General features: G+C 36.8%; 2 protein-coding genes across 5 annotated transcripts; one reads left to right on the top strand and one right to left on the bottom strand.

Moving 5' to 3' along the window:
* Positions 1–4965: 4965 nt before the first annotated feature.
* On the bottom strand, positions 4966–15696 carry LOC137934677 (DEAD-box ATP-dependent RNA helicase 10-like). Of its 3 annotated transcripts, none has more exons than XM_068779155.1 (15): positions 15346–15696; positions 14065–14191; positions 11836–12031; positions 11596–11719; positions 11438–11507; positions 9688–9750; positions 9431–9505; positions 7877–7996; positions 7727–7768; positions 7555–7629; positions 7316–7462; positions 5928–6065; positions 5590–5701; positions 5401–5489; positions 4966–5311 (listed from the first exon to the last, which is right to left on the bottom strand). In XM_068779155.1, exons 3-15 carry the CDS (start codon positions 11966–11968, stop codon positions 5192–5194), a joined length of 1308 nt encoding a protein of 435 aa, XP_068635256.1. In that variant the 5' UTR covers positions 11969–12031; positions 14065–14191; positions 15346–15696; the 3' UTR covers positions 4966–5191. The 3 variants fall into 3 exon arrangements, with proteins under 3 accessions (XP_068635256.1, XP_068635254.1, XP_068635255.1); XM_068779153.1 differs by having other exon boundaries at positions 14065–14176; XM_068779154.1 differs by lacking the exon at positions 14065–14191.
* A 4276-nt stretch (positions 15697–19972) lies between these two features.
* Positions 19973–22341, top strand: LOC137934512 (uncharacterized). Of its 2 annotated transcripts, none has more exons than XM_068778898.1 (4): positions 19973–20072; positions 20747–20913; positions 21050–21337; positions 21440–22341. In XM_068778898.1, the coding sequence occupies exons 2-4, from the start codon at positions 20764–20766 to the stop codon at positions 22091–22093; spliced, it is 1092 nt and encodes a 363-aa protein (XP_068634999.1). In that variant the 5' UTR covers positions 19973–20072; positions 20747–20763; the 3' UTR covers positions 22094–22341. The 2 variants fall into 2 exon arrangements, with proteins under 2 accessions (XP_068634999.1, XP_068635000.1); XM_068778899.1 differs by having other exon boundaries at positions 20703–20913.
* The last annotated feature ends 1932 nt before the right edge of the window (positions 22342–24273 follow it).

Genomic DNA, 24273 nt, shown 5'->3' with positions numbered 1-24273 from the left:
AACTAAAGAAAGAAGAAAGGGATCCGAAATCGAAAAACACCACAGAAGCGACAACTGGCAAGCAGCAAAAGCTCAGACAGACACAAACAAGCCTCAGCCAAAAGCACCTTATTCGGTCACCAAATCAAATCTTCCTTCCAGGAGAACCCTAATTTACGAACCGAGGTTTCCCCATCTCGGTAAACGATCACAGTGCTACCGCATTAACTGAGATCCCTCTCCCCTCTAGGAAACCCTAAAATAAACAACTCCTGTGACTAGTGTGGCTCGCTGATTCGCTGGGGTGGCTATTTCGTCGGAGAACCAATATGAGATTTAATGGAGAATTCTATTGAACCGTTGAATGTACACGTGATGGATCTATTTCATCTTTTTTGCTTCCGGTTTCGTAAAACAAATTGGGTTGTTGGAAGACAAATACTTTTTATAGTGGAAAGTGCCAACGAAGCCAAAACAAAACTTCTTGTGATAAAGATCAACCACATTATGCCCTTCATCAGTTTGAAGTAGTTAGTGGAGTGCAGATAACATTTCATCTGGATGTTGGGGATAAAGTTGTCCTTCATCTACACGTTATAAAAAAATTCAAATGGTTTCTGACCCTCTTTGCTATTCACCCAAACGAAGGACGCGGGGGTTCGAACCCCAACATTTCTTTTGTTTTTTTCCCCTCTCTCTCCTTGCACTCCCCTCTCTCGCGGTTCCTCATTTTCATTTTTTCTTCCTCTCTCCCGCACCCCCTCTCTCGTCTCCCTGCGCCCCTGACGTCTTTGCTCCCTCTCCTCTCGGACTTTCCTCTCCAGCCTCTACCTTTGCTCCCTCTCTTCTTCGATCTCCGTCTCTCGGTCTTCTCTCGAACTCTCCCTCTCTCGGTCTTTTGATTTTGTTTGATTTCCCCATTTCGATTTTGATTTTCTTCGATTTTGACTTTTGAGCATCAATTGTGTAATTTGTACTTCGATTAGGCATCGATTTCCCCATTCGGCAAAGAGCTTCTAACGCTATTGGCACCGTTGCTGAAGAAGACGATGACCGCTTTTCTCCGTGATCTCATGCCGAGTTGTCGTTCAGAAGAGACAACCCTACGCTGTTCGAAGACGACGACATCTTGCGGAAAAAACTTTTCTGCCCGAGCAGCCTCAACCTAGTCCGAGTTAGCTCGGAATACTGCTTAGGCGAGGGGGAGAAGAAGAAGTTGATCTCCCGAACTATTCGGCACCGGGAAGAGGAAGACGAAGCACTGTTCATCAATATTTCCTAAGTTGAAAATTTCAATTGAGCACCGAGTTTAATTAACTCATTTTTATAATTAATAAAATCAATGGTTTTAAATTTAATGGAAAAATATTTTTAATTAATAATATGTAAAAATATATAGTGTGTTAAAGTTAGTATTTGATAGATTTTTCCTGTTTAATAATGACTTTTTTATGTTAAAGAACATCATATATTATCAATAAATTAATAACTTAAATGTATTATATTCGTTTATGTTATTTTTAACGTTTTTTTATGATTAATCATGTGCACAATTAATTGACTCATGTAATTACTGTATTAATGTACAATAAACAGTAATCTTTAAATAATATAATATATAATTAATTTAATTAGTACATTAATATGTTTTAATTATACATTAAATTAGTTATTCGTGTAGTAATAATATTTATTTTACCTAATTTAATGTTTAAGTATTATATTTTAATTAAGTATACTTTACAAGTTATTAATTCTCTTATTTTCTGTGTTTTCCTTATTTGGGGCACTAACACTGGAAATTGTTTTTCAGTGGATATGAACTTGTCCACACTAACACCCATTTCAAATATGAAGATCATGTAGATGCATGAGATTAAGATTAAGATGAAGATGAAGATCAAATTTTCATTTTGTTGACTAACCCTTCCTATGTTAAAAACTCTTTCGAAATATTCCTCTTTTATTGATGTGGGTATTAAATAAATTGGGTTCGTAAACGAGTAGAAAATGAAAACAAGAATGTTGCTCTCTCCAGATTTGAACTTGTGTAAGGCACCTAGTCTCTTTGCCTGTTACAAGAACCAAATGAAGTAAATAGAACATATCAAAATTTTTTTATCAACTGAGACATCATTCTTAGCAATTAAGACTATCCCAGAACAACCAGGTGTAGCACAAGTGGAAAAAACAAAGGCTTGGAGATTGTTTGGGCATGTATAAGATAGACCCAGTAGTGCACCACTTAGAAGGGGTTTCTTCTTGTCAATGTTACTTTGCCCGAAACGATACCCTGCAACCATCCCATAGGTGCGGGATATACCTTTTTCTTCTCTAAAAAGTTTTATATGAAAAGCATAACAGTTCTCCATTCACTAAAGATTATCTTAATGTACAAAGCAAAAGCACAAAATTGAAATCCAACTCGTATCCACTGTAGTCAGAAACCCCACCCTCCGTAAGTAAAAAAATTCAAATAGCAGGATCAAGAGTCTACTTTATTAGTTATGGAGTATCAAGCAATCAATACCTGAGTCATTTGACCACTTATTGGAATGGCATTCAATCCGAGTTGTCGCAGTATTGGTGACAGTAACCTTGTTGCTTCACAAGTACGGGTAAAGACCATTGATGTACTCCCAGACATCTTGCTAAAAATATATACAAGATAGCAATCTTGGGTATGCAAATATAGGAAGAAGATAAAAGAGAATAACAAAATTCAACGAAAAAAAGCAAATTTACAAGTGAAGTAAAGAAAGAAATGAGAAACAAGAGTGATACATTGATCCAGCAAACAGAGGAAGAAGAGTAAATAGCTCAGCCATAATCGCACCCACTGCCCACATATTTGGAGTAAAAGTGAAATGAATAAGAAAATAATACTTAAATTAAAGAAGTTTGTTATAAATATTATTTCCTTCCAAGAATCTCACCAACAGTAAAGCCATACATGGATACCTAGAGCAGAACTTCTGGTGCTCGTTACCTTCCACAATAGAAAAGGAAAAAAGATAAAGAAGGATCACATTGTGATGAGTATGGAACCTATTTTAGCCTAAAATAAGGAAGGAACTAACTGGAGTACTCACCATCGCGTTGAGACATATTCAGTATATGGTGGCTTAGATGTAACTTCTCGAGCAAGACCAAAATTAGCAATCTTAATAACATCCCTTGTGACCAATAGATTCTCTGCAATTCATGATGAACACATTAGCTAAAGTAAACAAGAACAGAAAAACAAGGATATAAGAACTCTAGAGGCTCATATCTGGATTGAACCTTGCAACTATAGAACCTTGACCAAAACTTTTATTACTAGCAAAGACACAAGAGAATACACCTTCTTGATCTTAACATTAACTTAACAAGGCGTCAACACTCTTATCTGTAATATGGATAGTCATACTGATCCTTTCAGGCCAATCACAAGTTTTTGGGTGGAATCGTCAATCTGCTGCCTTCCAGGCTTAAGATCACGATGGAAATATCCACGTTGATGCATATAGGCACGAGATTGGAACATTTGAAAACACCAGTTTCTAACTTCTGCCTCAGAGAATAGCTTCCCTCGGTCTTTCATGAGCTGGTACAGGTTACACTCCTGAAAGCAATTCAACAATGGACAATGTTAGTGTCAATTTATTAACCACAAACTAAAGAAACTCACATACCAGTCTCTTACAGTACAAGTAATCAAAAGAAATTACATAACAAGATTGTTATGTACAAGTAATAAAAATGGAAGCCTCATTTTTTTTATCGCTTATCAAAACTGAAATAAAACAAAGGAGCAACTGAACTATTCAAGAAGTGTGAGAACTGACATTTTGACATCCTGGCTTCTATATTTAAAGCTTGAGATTTCAATCCGATGATATATACTGATCAAACAAACTGAACCAAATCCAAAAGGATGAAGTTGCAACTAAACTAGGTTTAAATGAAGGTAAGTGACAATATTGGCAGAGCCACATAACATCAGGCATCAAATGAGAGAACTTCCAGTAAAACACAAGACTTATCCAAAGTCTAACCATTCATCACCATGATCATGATTTCCAAAAATAGCTTCCGTGGTTTAGGTAAAAAATCGAACACAGACGCACCAGAAGCCTAAATCCCCTAATCCACGAAAGAAAAACCAGATCTACTGCCAGGTAAAAACCAATAATCCACCACCGAACAATATCAAAACATATAATCGATATTTAACTATGGAAGGCGCCACGACAGGATAACCCAACAACGGTGAGAGATCAACAATCAGATAATAATCGTTGTATCGGTTGACCCATAATTTTTTTTGGATCAAACCAATCACCTACCCCTCTTGTGTATGGATCTCACTCACCTCGGGCGGGCTTAGGCAATTGGTTTGATCCAAGAAATTTCTAGACTCCAGCCAGACCTGCATATACACACTACCCCTCTTGTGTGTTGTATTAGAATTATTCTTCCCCAGGTGTTGAATAGGATGAGTGGTTTTGGTCTAATCAAGTTAGACCTCATTCAAACATAGGTTTGACAGGGTTCAATTGCGCCACTTTTTTTTTTTTTTTGTATATATATATATATATATATATATATTTGGATATTCATGCAGGTAACCTACCTAATTAGATGAACCTACACATTGTGAACCACCAAATTAATGGTCCATCCAGCATTGCAACCGATGTGACAATACACAGATGGGCTACCGAATTAATTTCATATTACCTAGTTTGACATCAGAATAAATAATTTTTAATGACATTGATGTACAATAACCATGATTATGAAAGCTTTACATTTATTTGTTGGACTAGTTTGCGTCAATATCTAATCCTTCCTTAATTGAGAGCTCCTTCTCTAGCATGTATCATTTAATGTCTCCAATTTCGACTGTATTGATACAATACGTGTAGATATTAAATCTTTAATGACCAGTTGGTGATCGGATTGAATGCCCATGATTAGCAGTTTTACAGTAAGGGGGAGTGAAGGAAACGAAGTTCTCATATTATTAAGGTGCATAAGAAAGAACTGCCACTGCCATGGTTTAAGCGTGGCCTCAATCTGATGGAACTGGTTCAGTTGTAAATTACTTTCAAGTCCCCAACCCACAAATAAAAAACAGCCCCTGAAGCTTCTGCATGAACCAAAAACCATTTCAAATAGCAACACAATTTCCTTGTCTGTTATGTTTCTGTTCATGTACAAAACACTACCTGTTCTTCGATTTTTTAAATTTCTTTCTCAACTTCCGTGTTAGTAGTTCTTCAATTTCTTTATCTCCATCATCTTCTCCTCTTCTTCTCTTAAAATCAAAACCTTCCTTCATTTTCTACAAGTTTACCAAGACAAACTATTTAATATCCACATCAATAAAAGTGACATGTTTCAAAGGAGTTTTTAATGAAGTAGTGATCATACCACAAGAGCTTTTCTTTTGGCTTCATTGACTCTTTCCAACATAAAAATAACTTCCTCTTCCTCACACGGAAATTCAGGAAGTTCCTTGCCTGCAACCATTCATTAAAAGAAGTAAAAAAAAAATGAATTAGATCATTCGCACTTGTATTAGAACACATGTCTGTTCAACAGTTCAAGAGAGTTCCGTACCAATCAGCCTCTCTATTAGTATGTACCACTCCACCTCATATTGGTTCAGCAATGAAATGGCCACCCCAGAACGTCCAGCACGTGCAGTCCTACCCACTCGATGAATATAATTCTGCATCAAAGTTAAAAAAAAAAAAAATATCAGTAAAATATTTTGGAATATTGAGTATGATCATCCATGCTTCATATTTTGTTAGTTTTTAGTATCATAATTCAATTTGAAATTTTCTACAAGAACCATGGAAAGATTCCCAAGTATCCAAGGCATCATGAGACTACTATGAAGCAATGCCATTCGTTTTCAGAAAAAAAAGAAAAAAACAAAGGTAAAAAGTTACCTTAGAATTGTTAGGTATGTCATAATTGATGACCATATCTACAGAAGGAATATCTAGCCCTCTGCTAGCTACATCAGTGCAGACAAGAATGTTGCACTCTCCAGTTTTGAACTTGTTTAAGGCACATAGTCTCTTTGCCTGTTACAGGAACCAAATGAAGTAAATAGAACATATCAAATTTTATTTATCAGCTGAGGCATCATTCTTAGCATTTAAGACTAACTACCCCAGTAACCGAACAACCAGCTGTAACACAAGTGAAAAAAAAATCTTGGAGATAGTTCAGCAATGTATAAGATAGACCCAGTACTGCACCACTTAGAAGACGTTTCTTCTTGTCAATGTTACTTTGAGGGGAACAAGATACCCTGCAACCATCCCATAGGTGCGGGATATACCTTTCTTCTGTAAAAAGGCTCGCTAGGCATTATTCATTATTAACTTTTTCTTTCTTAATAAAATCATGCACATAATTGTCAATTTAAAGAAAATCTGAATGTTCATGTTTTCAACGAGATAGTTAAGGAAGCAAAAAGAAAACCCTTAACCCATGGGAAACTGTAGCCAGGCCTCTCCCATGACAGTATTCACAAGAACATCAGGTTAAAAGTATCCTACTAATCAAAGTAGGTAGAAGTTTAAATACCCAATACTATTCTGTAGATCACAAAGTTGTTGACCCCATGTGAAGCCTATATTTATGATGATATGGGCATACCATCTCAACTCAGATGCTAAAGACACTAGCTTAGCACCAAATGACTGCTACAAATTCATATGCCACCTCTTCCAGTTCCGCATTTAGTTCTTAAAATAATTCCAGAGCTTGCTTCGGACGAAGTTTTTAATATCCATTTTCTACTTTTGGAGATATAATTTTCTTATGAAACTAAGGCAGGATAGGTGTAGATGTAGCCTGGATCTGAAGCATCAGTCAAGTCAAAACCAGATTTCGTCATACTCATTGATGCCACAGATTTTATCCTGGTCCTCAAAACAGGATCAAACAGAAGATGGATTGAATCAAACTCCCCTGATGGGACCTAATTCTCACATAGTTCTTCTTTTCCATATATAGTATTCAAAAATAGAAATCATTTACTTTTTTTTTAACTGCTTCAACATATAATCATATACTAATGTCAATCACAATAAAGCTGTTTAATATATGTTCAATGTTGGATTATGGTGCTAAAAGTTCTATTTGAAAAGTATAACAGTTCTCCATCCACTAAAGATTATCGTAATGTACAAATCAAAAGCACAAAATTGAAATCCAACTCATATCCACTGTAGTCAGAAACCTCAACCTCTATAAGTTAAAAAAAATGCAAACAGCAGAAACAAGAGTCTACTTTATTAGTTATGGAGCATCAAGCAATCAATACCTGAGTCATTTGACCACTTATTGGAATCGCATTCAATCCAAGCTGCCGCAGTATTAGTGACAGTAACCTTGTTGATTCACAGGTACGGGTAAAGACCATTGATGTACTCCCAGACATCTCACTAAGAATATATACAAGATAGCAATCCTGGGTACGCAGATATGGAAAGAACACAAAAACATCAAAGTGAAAACTAATGAGTAAAAACTTTTTTTAGAGTACAAAGGAAGGAAATTAACCTTATATTTTGCTGGTACCAACTTATACTGCTGCTTCAGTGTATCAACAGTTGAATATTTTGTGGATGCCTCAAGCTGAAAATATAAAAGAAAATTGAAAATTATGGCCCCCGCTTAGAGATATGTGACAATCCGTAAATGAAGAAGAACAAAAGATTGGGTTTAGATCTACCTTCACAAGGCTCTTAAGGCATGCACGTTGAAGCTTGCTTACCTGCAATAACACAACCACTTAGGCAGCTTGTTTCCCAAAATTATTTCTAAGGCAAAAGACCCCCTCCTATGCTTCAAAGAGTTAGCACCTCAGACAAAATTTATGTACCTTTTTGGTCATAGTAGCAGAGAATAAGTATGTTTTCCGCTCCCGGGGAATAACACTCAAAATTATATCAATCTCTTTTTCAAAATCCATGTTTAATAACCTATCTGCCTCATCCAAAACCTGTAAATGTACAAGAATTCAATATAAATAAAAAAGAAAGTAAGCAATAAATTCATTTGTGCAAGGATGGGAGAAAGTGGGTTTAGAGCTATGGAAATAACATGCTACTAAAATGACATAGAAATATAACTTGGAAAAGAAAAAACTTTTCATCAATCCTCTTTCTTACTGTCATTTTAAATAAAAAAAATTCTTTTACGGTATATGACCCTTCATGAGAATGACACACAGTACTAATTTGGAAATTAAGGATAATAAATAAATGATCTAGAGCACAACAGACAATGGAGGAATCCATTTTTTTCCTTTATCAAACACAAGGAGAAGATTATGTCCAAATGACAAAAGACACTAGGAAGAGTGAGCTCTACCTCCCCCCACCCTTTTTTTTGCAACAGAAGAGGGTTCCCCTACCCTCCCCTGTGTTGCTCGATGGTAAGGAAGGAGGGGGATTCTCAATCCCCACCCCCCCCACAATGATAGAAGAGCTAGCAATCAGGACTCCGTCATCCACTTCACTTGCAAAAACGACGAACCAGGTCTGGACAATCAGTCAATTATAAGTCTTGCACAATAGTGACAAGGAAAAGGGATTGGGTCCAGATGAACCTAGGTCGGTTGGTTCAGTCTGTGTTTTACAACACTGGTCCAAAAAAGCAAAGCACCATAAATAATTCATAACATAATTGTCAAACAAAAAACCACACAGCAACCAGAAACGGCAAAAAAAGCACAGAAGCTACCAAACTCCTTTTTCTTGTTGGTCTTACTGCTTTCATCATTCCAAGGGTTGAAGAATGGACAGGTAGATGACCACATTATATCAGCACGTAATGAAAACGTCACCTTGGGCCAACCAACTCTTGCTAGATTGTATTATTTTCTCAGAGTCACAACCAACACATCCACATTTCTCTGATTTTTTTTTGTCAACTGACTGAACAAGGAACCAGAATTCAGAGATTCTCTAACATGAAACAGCATGACCAAAGTCGTGAAACACGAGAATTCCTTGAGGAACATAATTGTTTCTAACAAGCTCAAGCTAGTAAATGATAGCCCACTAGAGGCAAAAAATGTAAAATTCCTGCTGAAATTAAGAACTTTACGAATGATCTCTTCTAATGTGGATGGCCAATCCTTGGTAAAAACACACAAACAGAAATCTTAGTATTCAAGGTTTTTTTTTCAGACACAGAAATTCTCAATTCACCAACATTGCCTACCACTCTGGAGTTTGAAAAAAAAAAACTTTGTATCTCATGAGGATTGGAGAAAAACGAATGACCTTAGGGAATTTTTCTTTGAGATCTATTTTTTGAACATCATAGCTTTTACGCTACTACAATGAGTTCCTAGCAATAAATACCAAACTTTGCATTTCAGCCACTTGACTTAATTAACAGAAATTTTATACTTAAGAAAACCTCATACCAAGAACTTCAAAGAGCGCAGGTTGAAACCCTTAGTATTAGAGAGGTGATCCAGAAGGCGTCCTGGAGTCGCAACCTAAAAACAAAATCAATAGAAAAAATGAATATTAAATTAAAACACATGGCCATGAAGATAAGTTTTAAAAATCAAACAGCAGGCCTTCACCAGAAAAATGTCTCAGAATTATCAGCAGACACTCATCACTGAAATAAGATAGTATTAAAGTTGAGTTAAATAGAGAAGCTCTGAAAGTTTACCACAATATGAGGCCGCTTTTCAATAGCCTTTTGCTGTGCTACATGTTCTACTCCTCCAACTAGCTGCATTTAAGTTCAAATTTTCATGATCAACAAAGTCAAATACGAAAGAATCAGAAATTGAAACAAACCACACATGATAAAATATAAAGTTTTTCCTGTTTTGAATAGTGAATACAAATTTTTTTCTAAAATAATGAGAATTTCATTAAGATGAAGCATGAAAAAAGGTTTTTTACAATAATGAGAATTTCATTAAGATGAATCACATGAAAAAAGAATAGGGAAAGGCCAAACAAGCAAATGATAACAACTGGAATAGAAAATATGGGAACAACTAAAGGATAGCTCTCTCCTACAACAAATTGCTGACAAGAGACACAACATGGACCAAAGATCAGGCATAGAATTAGTGCTTCATACAGAATGAGCCCTACAAATCTAGACTCATCAAACTAGATCATGAATCTTATCATAATACCAAGAAAATGCCAAGGTCAAACACAATGTCAAGAGAACCATCCAATAACCACTGATGAATCATCCTCCATGATCAACGAGGAAGAAAAATACTGCCAAGAGAGTCACATCCTGTGCAGGAGAGAGAAAATCTTCCAACAATGAATAGAACAGTGGATAACTACAGACCAAATGATCAAGGATCCATATTGACAATAAGAGATTTTTTTACAGGTGATAGTAACAATTAGATATTGACAAACAACAACAAGCCCAATTTCAAAAAATAAAAAAATAAAAAAAGGAAGAAGAAGAAGACAAGCCAATCTGACACAATGGCTATGGGTGTTCAACCAAAGGCCATTCAGTCAATGTCAGGGCCAGGATCTCCATATATGGGCATGCGGAAACCACAGTTTATGTTACAAAGATCTACTAAATCTTTACTCTCTCTCATGGTCAAAAGCACAACAAGATTGTTAGATATTAAAAAAAACATTTTTTTGAACTAATAAAAGGATTTTATTGATATCAAATATCATACGAGGAGGTAGGGAAACCCATCTATTACGTCACAAATTTAAAACACTCCCGACAACAAGATGTTGTCAAGACACTGTAGGCTACAGAAGCAGAATTTGCTAATCGAGTATAAGAGCCTCCTAATACCGGTTAATGATTCTGAGGTGAACTTTGATGCAACTTTAACATGGCATATAAGAAATTTCAAGAACACCCACGCTTGAGGGAGAGTCAAAAATAGTCCCACATGGGTCATAAAACTCAATTTTGATGGATTGCCTGAGGCAACCGAAGTCCTGCAGGGTTTGGAGGTGTCTTCAGGACACATGAAAAAGTCATTCTTGCTTTCTATTCTGGACCTCTTCGAAATTCTGATACTAACACAGCTGAACTTCAAGCTCTTAGACATGGAATTCTTATCTTCAAAGAACAGCCGAGCACACAATTATGAATTGAAGGTGACTCCAACATGGCGATTGGATGGTTCTCTAAAGATTTGGATCCTCCTTAGCAACATCAGCAGACCTTTCATGACATTACAAAAATCTCCTTTCAGTTTGTTTGTTCTTGGAACTATGCTTATTACTTGAAAAGAGGTCTCCTATCCCATCAGTTTGCTAGATTGGGTCATCATCAACAATATATTATAATCACCACAATATTGCAATTAACATTAGTAACCAAGAGAGAGTCAGAGACTTCTCATGCTTCTGACTGTCTTAAAAAAGAAAATAAAATAAAAAGAAGTAGAAGAAGAAAGAAGACTCACAACAGCACATTTTGCATTAATGCTAGAGCCTAGGGCTTGAAATTGTTCTGCTATTTGAATGGCCAGTTCCCTGAAGAAGAAAATGAGGTGAGACAACTGGAAGTAAATATGGAGGAACAAAAAATAGATGATAAAAGAAAATGAGAAGATTAAAACACCTTGTTGGTGAAAGCACACATGCAATGAATGCCTGGGGCTTCTCTAAAAGTGCTTGAAGAATTGGCAATGCAAAAGCACCAGTCTTACCGGAGCCAGTTTGAGCAAGCCCAATTAGATCTTTTCCTGAAATATTCAGCTCATTTATAAAACAAAGTTAAACAAAATATATTGGTGGTCGTAGCGAGATGAACTCAAAAATAAATAAATAAAAAGAGAAGGAGAAGATTGCAAGAATAAACCTTCTAGCGCATGAGGAATGGCATCTGCTTGAATCTTAGATGGGGCCTTCCATCCTAGACTTTCACAGGCTTCAGCGAGTGGGTCACAGAGGCCCAAGCTCTTGAAGGTTTTATCTTCTTCAAAATCCGCCATCAGTGTTTTCAAGGAGACTTCAGTTTCACGGTTAAGTAATGAAGGCTCTTTATGTGATGTACTCTGCATTTGTGAAGAACACGGGCTCTTAACATTACAAAACTATAGATCAAATTTCTGAAAAAAGTACAAATTAAAAATAAAAAAAACAATACAAAGTTAATTTAAATTAATAAAAGCAACAATCATTTTTATCTTTTTCTTTTAAATAGTGGATTCAATACAAAAAGACAACAATCCCAAAAGGGGAAGCATGCATAAGGCTTCAAAGAGGCATATACCTATATGCACATTCATTCCAATTATACTAAACCCTAGACATACCCGTAGGCAAAAAAAAATTAAGCATTTCAGTTTCAATATCAGAATTCAATACAAATAGACAAATAAAATAATAAGCATATTCAACTGAAAATGAGCCATGAATATTGTTATAAATATTATAAAACTGCAATGCATTCAAAAATATTAAAAAAAAAAAAAAGCAATCAAAGACATCTCTTCTTCATACGTTGAACAACAACCCCATGGCAAGTAAACCAACCCATGAAATAGTACAAAACAAATATAACTTTGACTTTATCATTAAGTAAAATCCTTCCCAGTAGTCTATCACCTCTTTTAGATTGCCCTTATGCCTGACAAGCTGAGGATTTTTATAATTTCTTATGCCATATCCTTACCAGCAAACTCTTTGAATAGTGTGACACAAATCCCAAGATATCCTTCCATATCCTTACCAAGGGAACTAAACAAATAAAAGAAGGATAAAGATGATACAGGAGAACATACCCACTAATTTCACAAGAGAGAGCATAAAACAAAAATAGGAGACAAGAGAAACTTCAGTAGTCATTTATTGCACCAAGCAACACAAAACCATGTAACATATCAAACCAAACTCAAAAAATAAAAAATAAAATTTTTCTTTAATGCAAATGAATAGAAAATTTTAAAAAATAGAATCAAGTGTTAGATTAAAAAAAAAAGTGCAAAGATAATGCAAAAACACAGAAGGGCAGGCACAACCAGCAAATAAGAAATGAAAATTAACAACAGAATTGTCCATAGAGAAATCAAGAAAGAAGAGCTGACAAAAAAAAAAAAAAGACAATGTTATTGTTTTAGTGGAAGGTTTCAACCTGATTAACTCAAAAATTAAGAATGAGAGTTAAGTGTAAAATGCATTACTGTAAAAAAGATATATATGTAAGAAAATATGAAATCAGGGGTATTTTGATCATTACACATGTATATTTGTGATCTCTATTGGCTAAGAAGGTCATAGGATAGTGGGACATCAATCGGGTTATGTTTTCTATTTCGTTTTTGCTTTATATGGCTGTATAGAGCAAAAGTATGTACTAAAGGCAATTTGACCTTTTTAGTTGTCTTTTCACTTAAATGATATAATAAAAAAGATTAGGACTTGAGTTGCCTTATGGTTGCTGCTCTACACACAGTTTTCTTCTCTCTTATCTCTCTTTTCCTTCTTCATCTCCTCTGTATTTATTTATTATACAAATTTACATGGTATCAAAGTCATAAAATTCAAGCTTGGCAAGTTCTACACAGTCCCCATTCCTTTTTTTTTAAGACAACAACTTTTACTGGGAGAATTTCTACAAAAGGTCAGACCTTTTCACCTTTCCTTGAGCCATAACTACTTGGTCGATGGCTCGTACTACCAATTGAGCAATTATTATGTGTTATTGTGCCCCTAAAGGGTTATCTCCTATCTCTGCTCAGATCTCGATCACTCTTTTTTTTTTTTTTTGAGAAAGGTGAGAGTATATTAAGCTAAAAGACGAAGAACAACAAAAACTGGAGGATATCGACTGGGCTCGAGTTGCACCAGCGGTCGGTCAGACGGCAAAGAGCTGATCGTCAATGAGTTGTCTGAAGACCGACGACAGAAGGAAGCAAAAAGGGAGAAAATTTGCAGAAGTTCGAAGTGAGGCCGCACGGTTTTTTTTTTTGTTTTTTTTTTTTTTGTGCAAAGACGATTGGAAGGTTCTGGGTGTCGTTGACGGCAGGGAAAGCAGACTTCAGCGACGGAAAGAGGAAAGGGAAAATAAGAGGAAGGTTTCCCATACCTGGAGGCTCGGCGATCTGTCACAAAGGGTCTCCGGCGAAGCAACGGGCTTTGGTGTTGGTTGCTTAGACAGGAAGTTTTAGTCAAATGATTCTTCGGCCTTGATACCAAATCTGATGTGGGTCAAGCTTCAGATTGTTGCAGTGAAGAGATTTGAAGAAAATAAAGAAGAAGGAGAAGGAGAAGAAAGGAAAAGAGAGGAGACGGAATTGTGTGAGCCCATGTTCTTTTAAGAAGGCAGAATTAAAATTTTCAATTCATTCAATAATTATTCAATTACACATATAACGGGTTTAAATAACGACCAAACCCTTAAAATTTTAAAATAACTAAAATACCCTCAATAAGTAAAAATGCTCCTAAAGACCAAAATACCCAATTAGCCCTAATCCACTTCAGGTATATCAATTTCAAAATTCTAAACCTAATATACCTCTCATCGTACTTAAATCAAATCAGAGCATGATATTTTAGAACCAATTCAACCTTAATCCAAATTTAGGAACTTCAATTTCATCGTTCTAAACTCAATGTAGTTCTAATAATATTTAAATCAAACAAAATATGACATTTCAGAACTCAAATTGACCCTAATCCAACTCAGGAGTCTCAATGTCATATTTTTTTTACACCCAACTTTTTTTAATCATGCTTAGGGTTTAGGGTTTAGGGCTTAGGGCTTAGGATTTGGGGCTTTGGCTTAGGGATTAGGTTTTAGGTTTTTAGGCTTGGAGCTTAGGGTTTGGGGTTTAGAGTTTAGGGTTTAGGTTTGGGTTACGATTAAGTTTTAGGGTTTAAGGTTTAGGGTTTAGGGTTTAGGGTTTAGGTTGAGGGTTTAAAGTTTAGGAGGGTTTCAAACCCTAAAGCCTAACAAATTGGTAAGGGTTTAGGCCCTAAACACACAAAATTGCATTTTAAAAAAAAAAACAGAAATCAACTTCGATTAATCAGGGTTTAGGGTTTAGTTAGGGTTTAGGGTTTCAAACAATAAAACATTGGGAAGGGATTAGGGTTTATTGAATTTACCGAAAACAAATACAACATTCAATGGCATAGAAATCCATAAACTAAAATACATAAAATTAATAAATGCAGAGATCAATTCAATCAACTTTAAATTAAACTGAGCAACAACTTCAATTTAAATCGCGGTTTAATTTATCTGTAATTGACAGAAAACACATTAAAAAAATCAGAAATTAAACTGTAAATCACACGAAAAATCAATACAATAATTAAATATAGAAATTATATTCGATTAACAGAAACCATAAAAAATTACCCTGCTCGATCGGGTTCAGAATTTCGGGTTTGGAGGGTGAGAGGAGTACAATACGGCTTCGGTCTTGAGAGAGGGGGCGAACGATAGGGTTTTGAAAGAGGGGGCGCCGAGAGGATGAACAGAGGGGAACGAAGAAGGGTGAGAGACGTGGCTGAGACGAAGCTTGGGTTGAGAGGAAGAGAAGGCGGCTGAGAAGGGGGCGTCGTATGGTAAGACCTAGCGGCGGTAGCAGGGGAGCACCGACCGAGCCTGCACGGCGAGAGGAAGGCGTCGAAGGTCTGAAGTGTCGAGGCACGGCGAGAAGGCGAGAGGAGTCGAAGGATGCCAGAAGCGTCGTGACCGGAAGCAGAGATGAGCCTTTAAATATTTAAAATTACATTGATATATGTTTCTATTCTTCCCATTTATACTTTGGTTTGCTTCTATCTCATTAACCTCTATATACGTAATGAGTTTCTTTGTCCTTTTCTCGTCTTTCTTATTTTCCCTTCTCTCTGACTATCTTTCCTTATGTGGGACCCACTTTCTTAGACCTATTGATTGCAATCTAATAAACATCATAACCATCTTTCATGACCATTATATATTCTCCATGAGAAGTGATTGAATTCACTAATTGCATTCCAAATCAATGGAACTTTGGTAACATTAAAATCTCTTAAATTTAGTGTAAAATTTAGTTGAACTAGGCTATCTTGGACCTATTGCCTCCACTAGGTCAAAAAACTATAAAAGAAGTTAATCAAAATTCAATTGATTCAATTGAGTCTTGTTAGTGACTTTGGTTAGAAATTTATATCATAGCTTCAAATAAAATACTATTAGTGTCTTAGGAGAAAATTACATGAAATTTTTTTTAAAAATTTCAAGAAAAATTAAAATGGACCTATTAGTGCATTTTTTAGGAAAATAAACGTAAATTAACAATCAATCTCATATATTATCATACTTGTCAGATAAATTCTATTTAAGTAAAATATAAAACATTATGATGAAAAATTATTTTGTATTAAAAGTATTACATTGTCAAATATTTATTAAAAAAATCATATACTATATTGGCTGAAAAATTTTACCTAAAATATTATATGATTTTCTTGGTAAAAATTTTAAGTTATAAAAATATTTTCAGGAAACACGAGGTACTAATGGTCTCTGAAAATATTTTTCTAGTACTTTTTGGAAAAGCACTAACAAGCCCTTAGTGTCACCCTAAGTCTAATGTACACAAGAAGAGAGAGATTTTTGTAATTCAGCTAGAATTTATCAACTTTCGTAAAGTGCTCATCTTTAATCTCACTTTTCTCCTTTTCCCATAAGAGAATTATAATTTATACACTATTTTTCCTTGTATGCAAAAGTCCCTAAGCTCCGTTGACCAATCAGAAGCCATAATTTGGGCGCCAAATATGCGGATCTACGCGCGGCAAACTGCAATTTTAATCCATGAATTTACAAACCTACGCCATTCGTCTCACTCAAGACGAACGTGCACGACGACGGATTATTGTAATGGCACAGACGAAAGCAGCACTGTGCGATACGTCTCTGTCGAATACTTCATTCTTTACTTCCGTGGTGTCTCAGGCTACCGATTTGGAGGCGCAGACGTGAAAAAGCCGTGGAACGGAGAAAGTGAGAATCGGAAACAGAGAAACGCGACAAAACAAGTAATCATTTTCCCTTTCTCTTTGCCTTTTTTCTTCAAGTACTGCTCAAAAAGCTCTGCTACCTTCCGTAACTCCAGTTTCAGTCTGCGACTCTGTTTTCTTACTACAACGTGGAAAAGAATCGGTGCTCGTTCTGGCTTTTTTTAATTTCCATTATTCAAAGATTTACCGACGGTAGAAATTAGTTCTGGCGAGATTCTAATATTTTTAGAATTTTCGTGGTTTTGAAATTCAACTCCAGATCTGTGATTTCTGTGCAAGGTTCAGGGATAGGAACTGTAACTAGCAGTGATTGAAGTGAAATTTGAACTTAAAAGAAGTTTAGGCTCATAAAATAAACGATTATCTGGCTTTTGAATTTCTACTATCTACAGTAGAATTTAATTTGGTCGAAGATACTAACATTTTTAGCATGGTTTTGATATTCAATTCCAGATCTTTGCCTGTGCTAGTTTGATCGGTAATAGGAACTGTTACCAGCAATGATTGAAGCTTAAGACTTCTGAGACTCCTCAACGTTTTTCAATTTTATGAGGTTCATTGCGGACAGTATATTCAAGTATACTCGTCTAAACTTTCAGAAGAGTCCAAATGTCAGATCAAAGTATCAAACAATCTATTTCGAGTTTCAAAGTTTCCTTCTCCATTTGTTGAAGCACTACTAAACGCTAGGTTAAGCTTCGTTCCGTAAAATCAGTTTCGGTTTTGCTCATTTTCACATTTCGGCTATTGAAAGAAAAATCTCTCGACGGTTGCATTTTCTGTCCAAGTAGTAGACATTTAAAATATTTTCATGCTTTTAAGTTTCAAGTCCAGATCCGGACTCTCTGAAAGTTTCAGTGATAGTCGAAGTCTAAGTAGCAGTGATTGAAGTGAAATTTGGATCTTTCAGATTGAACTATCAATTTCCAGTTTCAAAAATCATCTGATTGACTTTTTCCTGCTCTGAAGTCTTGGAGGCAGCGCACAATGCACAGAAGCAGAGTCAATATCTAACAGATCTTTTACTGTAATCGCAGTTGCCTCTGATCTATATCATTATATACCCAAAAAGTTTGAATTATTGGAAGGATTTGGTCAATGGTAGACTTCAAGACGAAGCTGTCGGCCGCTAAAGGAATGAGAATACTACCAGCCAGTCCAAACTCTGATATTAAAAAACCTTCGCTACGTGGAAATGAATGGCACGACAACTGCCTTTAACAGTTAGGTGTTTTGTATAAGTTACATTGCTCATGCACTACTCAAGGTGATTTAAAATGGGATGTCAATACTATTAACGGGTGACACATGAAGTGTTCATATGATGATCACGTCAAAAGGTGAATGGGACTGATTTTATGGATAAATAAGTCTCATTCATGTTCTTCTAATCCCGTAGCTAAATTAGGTGTAGTCAACAGTAATTTTTGCTTTAGTGTAGTCCTACGAATTGCACCATTTCAGATGGGTGAACGGGTCTACATAACCAATCCTGTGTTATAGCATATCTGAAATGGGCTAACAAGTCCTTATTCTCTTTATTCAAAGGTTGAATGGGTTTAATTTTTTATCGCCCTTAGAGTGTGCTTTATGTTAGTAGGAAAGTGTGGGAAAAAATATCATAGAAATTTTTTTTTATTTACCCAATTTTGCAGTATTTATGTCATTTTTGGGGATGAAGTTTTTTCTCCCTTGATTCTTCTTGATTCTTGTTATCTTTAAAAAATATTAAAAAAATAATAAAAATAAATTTCTGATTATTCAAAGAGAAAACTATAGGGAAAAAAAACCAAAAAACATATAAAAAGCCTTTTGAACGTAGGCCTATAGCCATTCCTCAAGATGAAGCGTGTGACAAGAATTCGTGACTGAGTTTGGTGATATTAGTGATATAAACAATTGTTCGAAAGGCTTTTTATATATTTTAGTACCTTATTTCCATCTTTCTAAACTTCTAGACACATCATGTCTGAATTACTTTTTGCTAAGCACAAGATAGATAAATTTAAAATTAATTACCTATAATTTCAGCTATTTCAGATTACATCAAATAATTCATATTTTTATAATCTGGAGATACCATGTCAAGAGGCTGACCAATATAATCTAAAAGACTAGTCGGTTAAGAGTGGCTTTGTGCGGAAAACCACCGGTCACAGGAGTGGATGGAACTATCCTATCAAGTATTATTATAATAAAGAATACAACATCTAAAAAAATTAAATGTAAAAACAACTCGTTAATTAATTATTTAAATAACCTAAAATGAATCGGCATTATTAGTGCCCTTACAAGAGCATGATTTGGACTTATTTTTTACACGGGTCGGCCCACTACCAAACTTTCCCTTCCTAAGTATTTTATTCCAGCCGAATACGAAGCCACCTCCTTTCTATATGGGGCTTAAGATCGCATGAGCCCACGCATTTCATGCCGTCGTCTCGGGAGCTCAGTCATTGTCGTCGTCTCTGATCCTCAAGTTTGGCTGGGGCGCCGATCTTAGCAGCCGCTACAAAGCTGTTTTAATCATTTCCATTTTTATCTATCTTGTCAAAATTATTAACGAAGCTTGCCAAAATTAGGCGAGCAGATAATTACTTTTTGTCTTTTTCGTTAATTAATCGTGATATTTTGACTCAAATTCGAGAATCAGCAAAACTCGGCCTAACTTAATATCATCCAAATAATTAGCCAACCCGACCGACGAATCGCAAGTTAGGCTGCTCGGTTCGGCCTGCCTCAACCGCTGACTTATACTATTGCAACTGTTGGAGACTTCAAAACGAAATTGACGACTGCGACGCAGTCTTCTTGCGTGTATTATCAAAAATGCCCTCTCGGCTTTAAAAATAAATAAAAGGAAAGTATCCGACGGCCAGGATTGTCGGGACTCGATTTACGGATAGGATCATAGTGGTTTCCCACGACCGTGAGATGACCGGCTACGCCGGTTTCCATATTGCCGGGAGGTAGAAATGCCTGGACTCAGGAACAATCTTGTGTTCTCCACACGTCTTCAGGGTTCAGATTTGCGGCCGAGGAGAGGTTTTGTGAGCTAGTTCAACCGTAGTTCAGGTATGCTTTTGGTTTTCGATGTTTCTAATTCCTTTGATTTGAATTTGATTTTGTTTTCATTGTTTTTTTTTGTTGGATTTCTGAATGGAATTCGACGGATGGATCTCTTTTCGATTTCCGCCATCCTTTTTCGGTTTCGAATAGAAGAAGAGTACGAATGGATGGAGGAAATTTAGGTCGATTTGGTCATAACCTAGCAGGAAATTCAGATTGTTTGATTTATTAGCTGTGTTTGCTTTCGCTGGGTGTTTTGATATTTGGGACGGAAATTTTGCCATGTTAGGAATTTTATTTCAAAGGGTTGTCGTGGATACTGTTTGTGCTGTCGTTTCGATTGTCGATCGAAGGAGTTTAGCACCTTCTCGAGGTACCAATAAATGGTGGTATGGTTTTGGTTTATTCACGCTCGTTTTTATTTACAATGTTGTTTGTTCCTTTTTTATTTTCTTCTTGGTGGATGAGTACCGAAATTGGTGGATTAGTGTAAAAAACTGTAGGGCTCTTCACTTCGCTTTGTTGTTTCTGAAAGACTTTTACTTGAATTTATGACTGTTTCAAAACCTGATCGCCGATCGGTTACTTTTATGGTAGTGGGTATAACTATATTTTGGTTTCTTCTGTTTTTATCAGGTTTAGTTGCAGCCATTAAAGTTATCTCCTCGTTTCTTCTGCAGTTTAAGCTGTTGTCACAATGGAATTTTTCTTAAGAGGCAGAAATGAGGATTTTTCATCAACAGACAGTTCTCTTGGCCATATGGACATCCAAAGATGCCCATTCCTGAGAAATATCAATGAGCCCACAAACTTTTCCTTCTCATCACCTGTGAGTTTCCCTCTGCCGGTAAGTTCTTTAACCATTATTTCAGTTACTCCTTGTGATTTTTGTTGTACTCGTGCTTCTTAATTTGATGAGCCTATTCTGCTACGTAACTTTGGTGTTGAATTAAGCTGATTAATCGACTATCTTGACTTACCAGATACGGGGAGCGAAAGGTCCCATTTTCGAGGATGGGCCCAATTTTGATATGGCATTTAGGCTTTTCCATGGACGTGATGGAGTGGTTCCTCTGTCAGGAAAGCCATTTTCACACCCTGATATATCACCAATGGAGCAGCCTGCACCTCAATTCAACCCATTGGCTGCAAAGGCAGCAACAATAAGTCTCTCAGCATTTGGCCTTGGTGGACCATTCAGCTTTGACGCTTTTTCTGATAAATGGAAGAAGCAAAAGAAGAAATCATCAAAGAAAGAGTCTTCGTCTCAGGTGAATACCTCTTTTTAACCCAACCAAATTACATTATGTGTATTCTCATAAAAGAATTGTTTTCTGGTTGCCTTCTGACATTCATTGTCCTTAACCTTCCAGGGAGGTGAATCATTACATGAGGCTATGAGCAATGAATGGTTGCTAACAGGAAACTGTCCAATAGCAAAGTCGTACAGGGCTGTGAGCAAAGTCCTGCCCCTCGTTGCAAAGGCTCTACAGCCTCCTGCAGGAATGAAGTTCAAATGCCCCCCAGCAGTTGTCGCTGCAAGGGCAGCCCTGGCCCGCACGGCACTTGTGAAGACACTTCGCCCACAGCCTCTCCAATCCAAGATGCTTGTGATTGCTATGTTGGGCATGGCAGCCAATGTTCCCCTGGGTATATGGAGAGAACACACGAAGAAATTCTCTCCTTCCTGGTTTATTGCTGTGCATGCAGCTGTGCCCTTCATAGCCATGCTAAGGAAGTCAGTTTTGATGCCAAAGACAGCTATGGCGTTCACAATCGCTGCATCAATTATGGGTCAGGTCATTGGTTCCAGGGCTGAGAGGCATCGGTTGCAAGCACTGGCACAAGCAGGAGAAGCAACCAAGCAAGCAGAGGCAGTGGACAATGGCAATCAACTTGGTGGCCCTCCCGGTGAGATGGTGGTTGGTATAACCGGTTCTGGGCACTGCAGCAAGGTCGTCTGGAATGCAACTCCATTAAAGGCAAGTACAGGTTCCCCCTCTCCAGCGGCCAATATGTGTTTCTGAGTTTCGTTGTGAATTGAGTGTTTGCCATTTGACCAACAACTCCGAAATCGCTTTCTGCGCCTTCAGAGTGGTGTTGGTCACCAGAAAATTAATTTGGAAATAAAAATAAGAGAAAATTGTTATTGCAGCTGTATTGTTATATGGATTTCTAGATCTTCTAGTTATATTGGAACTGAAAGGAAATGGCCTCTTTTATCTGTAAAATAATATTTTAATCCAGACCTACTGATTGGATTAGTTGTATTGTACTTCTCAACTCTCAAAAAGTCCAGCAATTAAATTACATAAGTCTAGTAGACACTACTAACCCCATAACAAAAATAGAGCAATTTGCAGCTTAGGGATGTGTTCAAGAGGATTCGGGCTTCAGAGCTGTAACGTGCGTATTGGCGTTATGGAACTTGTAACGTCAGATATATCTCAATTTCGAGATTAATATCTGGATGTTCTATGAATATGTCCTCTCTTTGCATGGGAGGTATTTCATGTTAATATCGTTATTAACAAATATGGAAGATGTATCTATGCAAGGCTTCCCTCGCCCGCAAGGTTGTTGAACAGGTTGTGCAAAAATTGAAGTTAAAAGCAGAAAGATGCGGTCTGGAAGCAGCTCAACAACCACAAAGAAGAGGTCAATACAGGCACCGTAGTATAAAATGTCAGCAAGTGGGCACATGCTTTAGCGAGTAAGTCAAAGGAGCCAACCACCAATATGGGATACTTTTTTCTGCGTTGCTGCTATTAAATATCTCACCCACTCCAACAGGCAGGCTTCGAATGAGAGAGTCTGGGCTGAGTTTTATCGACCCAGTAAACAGCCCAATACATAGCAGTGATGATCTTGGCCCAAGTTGACCATGCTCAGTTTTCATTTCAAGGTAAATATGAAAAAGAATCCGGTTCCAATTTAACCCGATAGAATCGGCTGGTTTGGTCCGATTTTAACAATATCGGTTTATATTACAATTTATCGTGTTGGATTTTACGGGGCCCGATACCAATACCGGTATGGGGCACCCCTTCCTATACTGGACATACTGCTTTAAGATTTTTCACATAGTTATTACCAATTCACATCCAACTCTTTTTCAGCGTAATGGAAACCTTGTCCAAGCTCCAACTTGACTGTCACGATTGAAAAATTTATGGCATCTGATCAAAGAACATGGCCGCCATAGGCAGCCACAATTAAGCTTTTCATTGCTGAAACATTCAAAGCTTTGTGAACCACCACACCTCTCAGTCGTCTCCAGTTGAAGCTTTAATGACAGTGTCGGCAGAAGCTAAAACAAGAGCTCTGCTGGTTTTGTCAGAGATAGCATAATCAGTTAATAAACCCAGAACCAGAAACGAGTTCTGCATTAGTCAAGTTATTCATGAAAAATTTTGAATTGCTTTGGAGTTTAGAGTTTAAGATGCCATCAAGAGCACTAGAGGAGAATTTGCAGTACCCAATTGAGAAGATAAGAAGCCAACTGTTGGCATGAGCTGTTCCAGAGGAGGAATCTTTCAAGAGGAACAAGTCCGAAAATCAGAGCTGAAATCTGATCCGAGAAAACAGAGGAGATCTGAGAAATTGCAGGAGCTCAATGAAATTGAAAAAATGTAGTTTTCTCAGCGACCTCTAATGTCTTTTTCTCATTTGTTCCTAGCAGGACAATAGGATCATAGTGAAGCAGCCAAAACTAAGTTATCTCCTTACACTGAAGCTGGTTTTAGGAAGCTGGTTTATCTCATTTTGAGGCCATAGTTGATCCAGCTTACAGTTAACTGAACCACATAAAACCACTAATGATTCATCACCAGTCCACAAACGCTTCATCGGCTATCCGTCGTGAAAAATTAAAATTCTTTCCAGTGCTGACATCTACATTACAGCTGCACCTTCCAGCACTGACATCTAAATTGAAATTCATACTGTTGACTGAGGATCACAATAGCACATGACAAAGGACTCCTGATACAACTAGTAATTTTTTCAGGGTAGGTTGAATGAGAAAGGTGCTCTTCTCACCAGATAAACCAGTATACTTGGTGAGGTGAGGTGGATCAAGCAAATCAAAGACTCCACAGAACTTCTGAGCTTCTGGCATTATGAGGTTCAACCTTAAGCCATTTGAGTTCTGGATTGTTGAACACTCCTTCAAGACTGATCACAATCATTGCTCAGCCAAAGTGAG

Source organism: Aristolochia californica, unplaced genomic scaffold (genome assembly GCF_029961685.1).
Source record: "Aristolochia californica isolate CCGP_79_NKW_82.1479 unplaced genomic scaffold, dmAriCali1.0.hap1 SCAF_6, whole genome shotgun sequence".
Classification (NCBI taxonomy): Eukaryota; Viridiplantae; Streptophyta; class Magnoliopsida; order Piperales; family Aristolochiaceae; genus Aristolochia; species Aristolochia californica.
Note: the sequence above shows the minus strand (reverse complement) of the source record. Positions and strands in the feature narration are given on the sequence as shown.

Bases quoted from the DNA above. Each gene is read 5' to 3' on its own strand.
- LOC137934677 (XM_068779155.1), bottom strand. From the start codon at position 11,968: ATGGCGGATTTTGAAGAAGATAAAACCTTCAAGAGCTTGGGCCTCTGT. The intron at 9,751-11,437 runs GTGAGTCTTCTT...ACTTAAATGCAG, and splicing joins TTAATGCAAAATGTGCTGTT to CTAGTTGGAGGAGTAGAACA. The intron at 7,630-7,726 runs GTAGATCTAAAC...TTATATTTTCAG, and splicing joins GCCTTAAGAGCCTTGTGAAG to CTTGAGGCATCCACAAAATA.
- LOC137934512 (XM_068778898.1), top strand. From the start codon at position 20,764: ATGGAATTTTTCTTAAGAGGCAGAAATGAGGATTTTTCATCAACAGAC. The intron at 20,914-21,049 runs GTAAGTTCTTTA...TTGACTTACCAG, and splicing joins CTGTGAGTTTCCCTCTGCCG to ATACGGGGAGCGAAAGGTCC. The intron at 21,338-21,439 runs GTGAATACCTCT...TTAACCTTCCAG, and splicing joins AGAAAGAGTCTTCGTCTCAG to GGAGGTGAATCATTACATGA.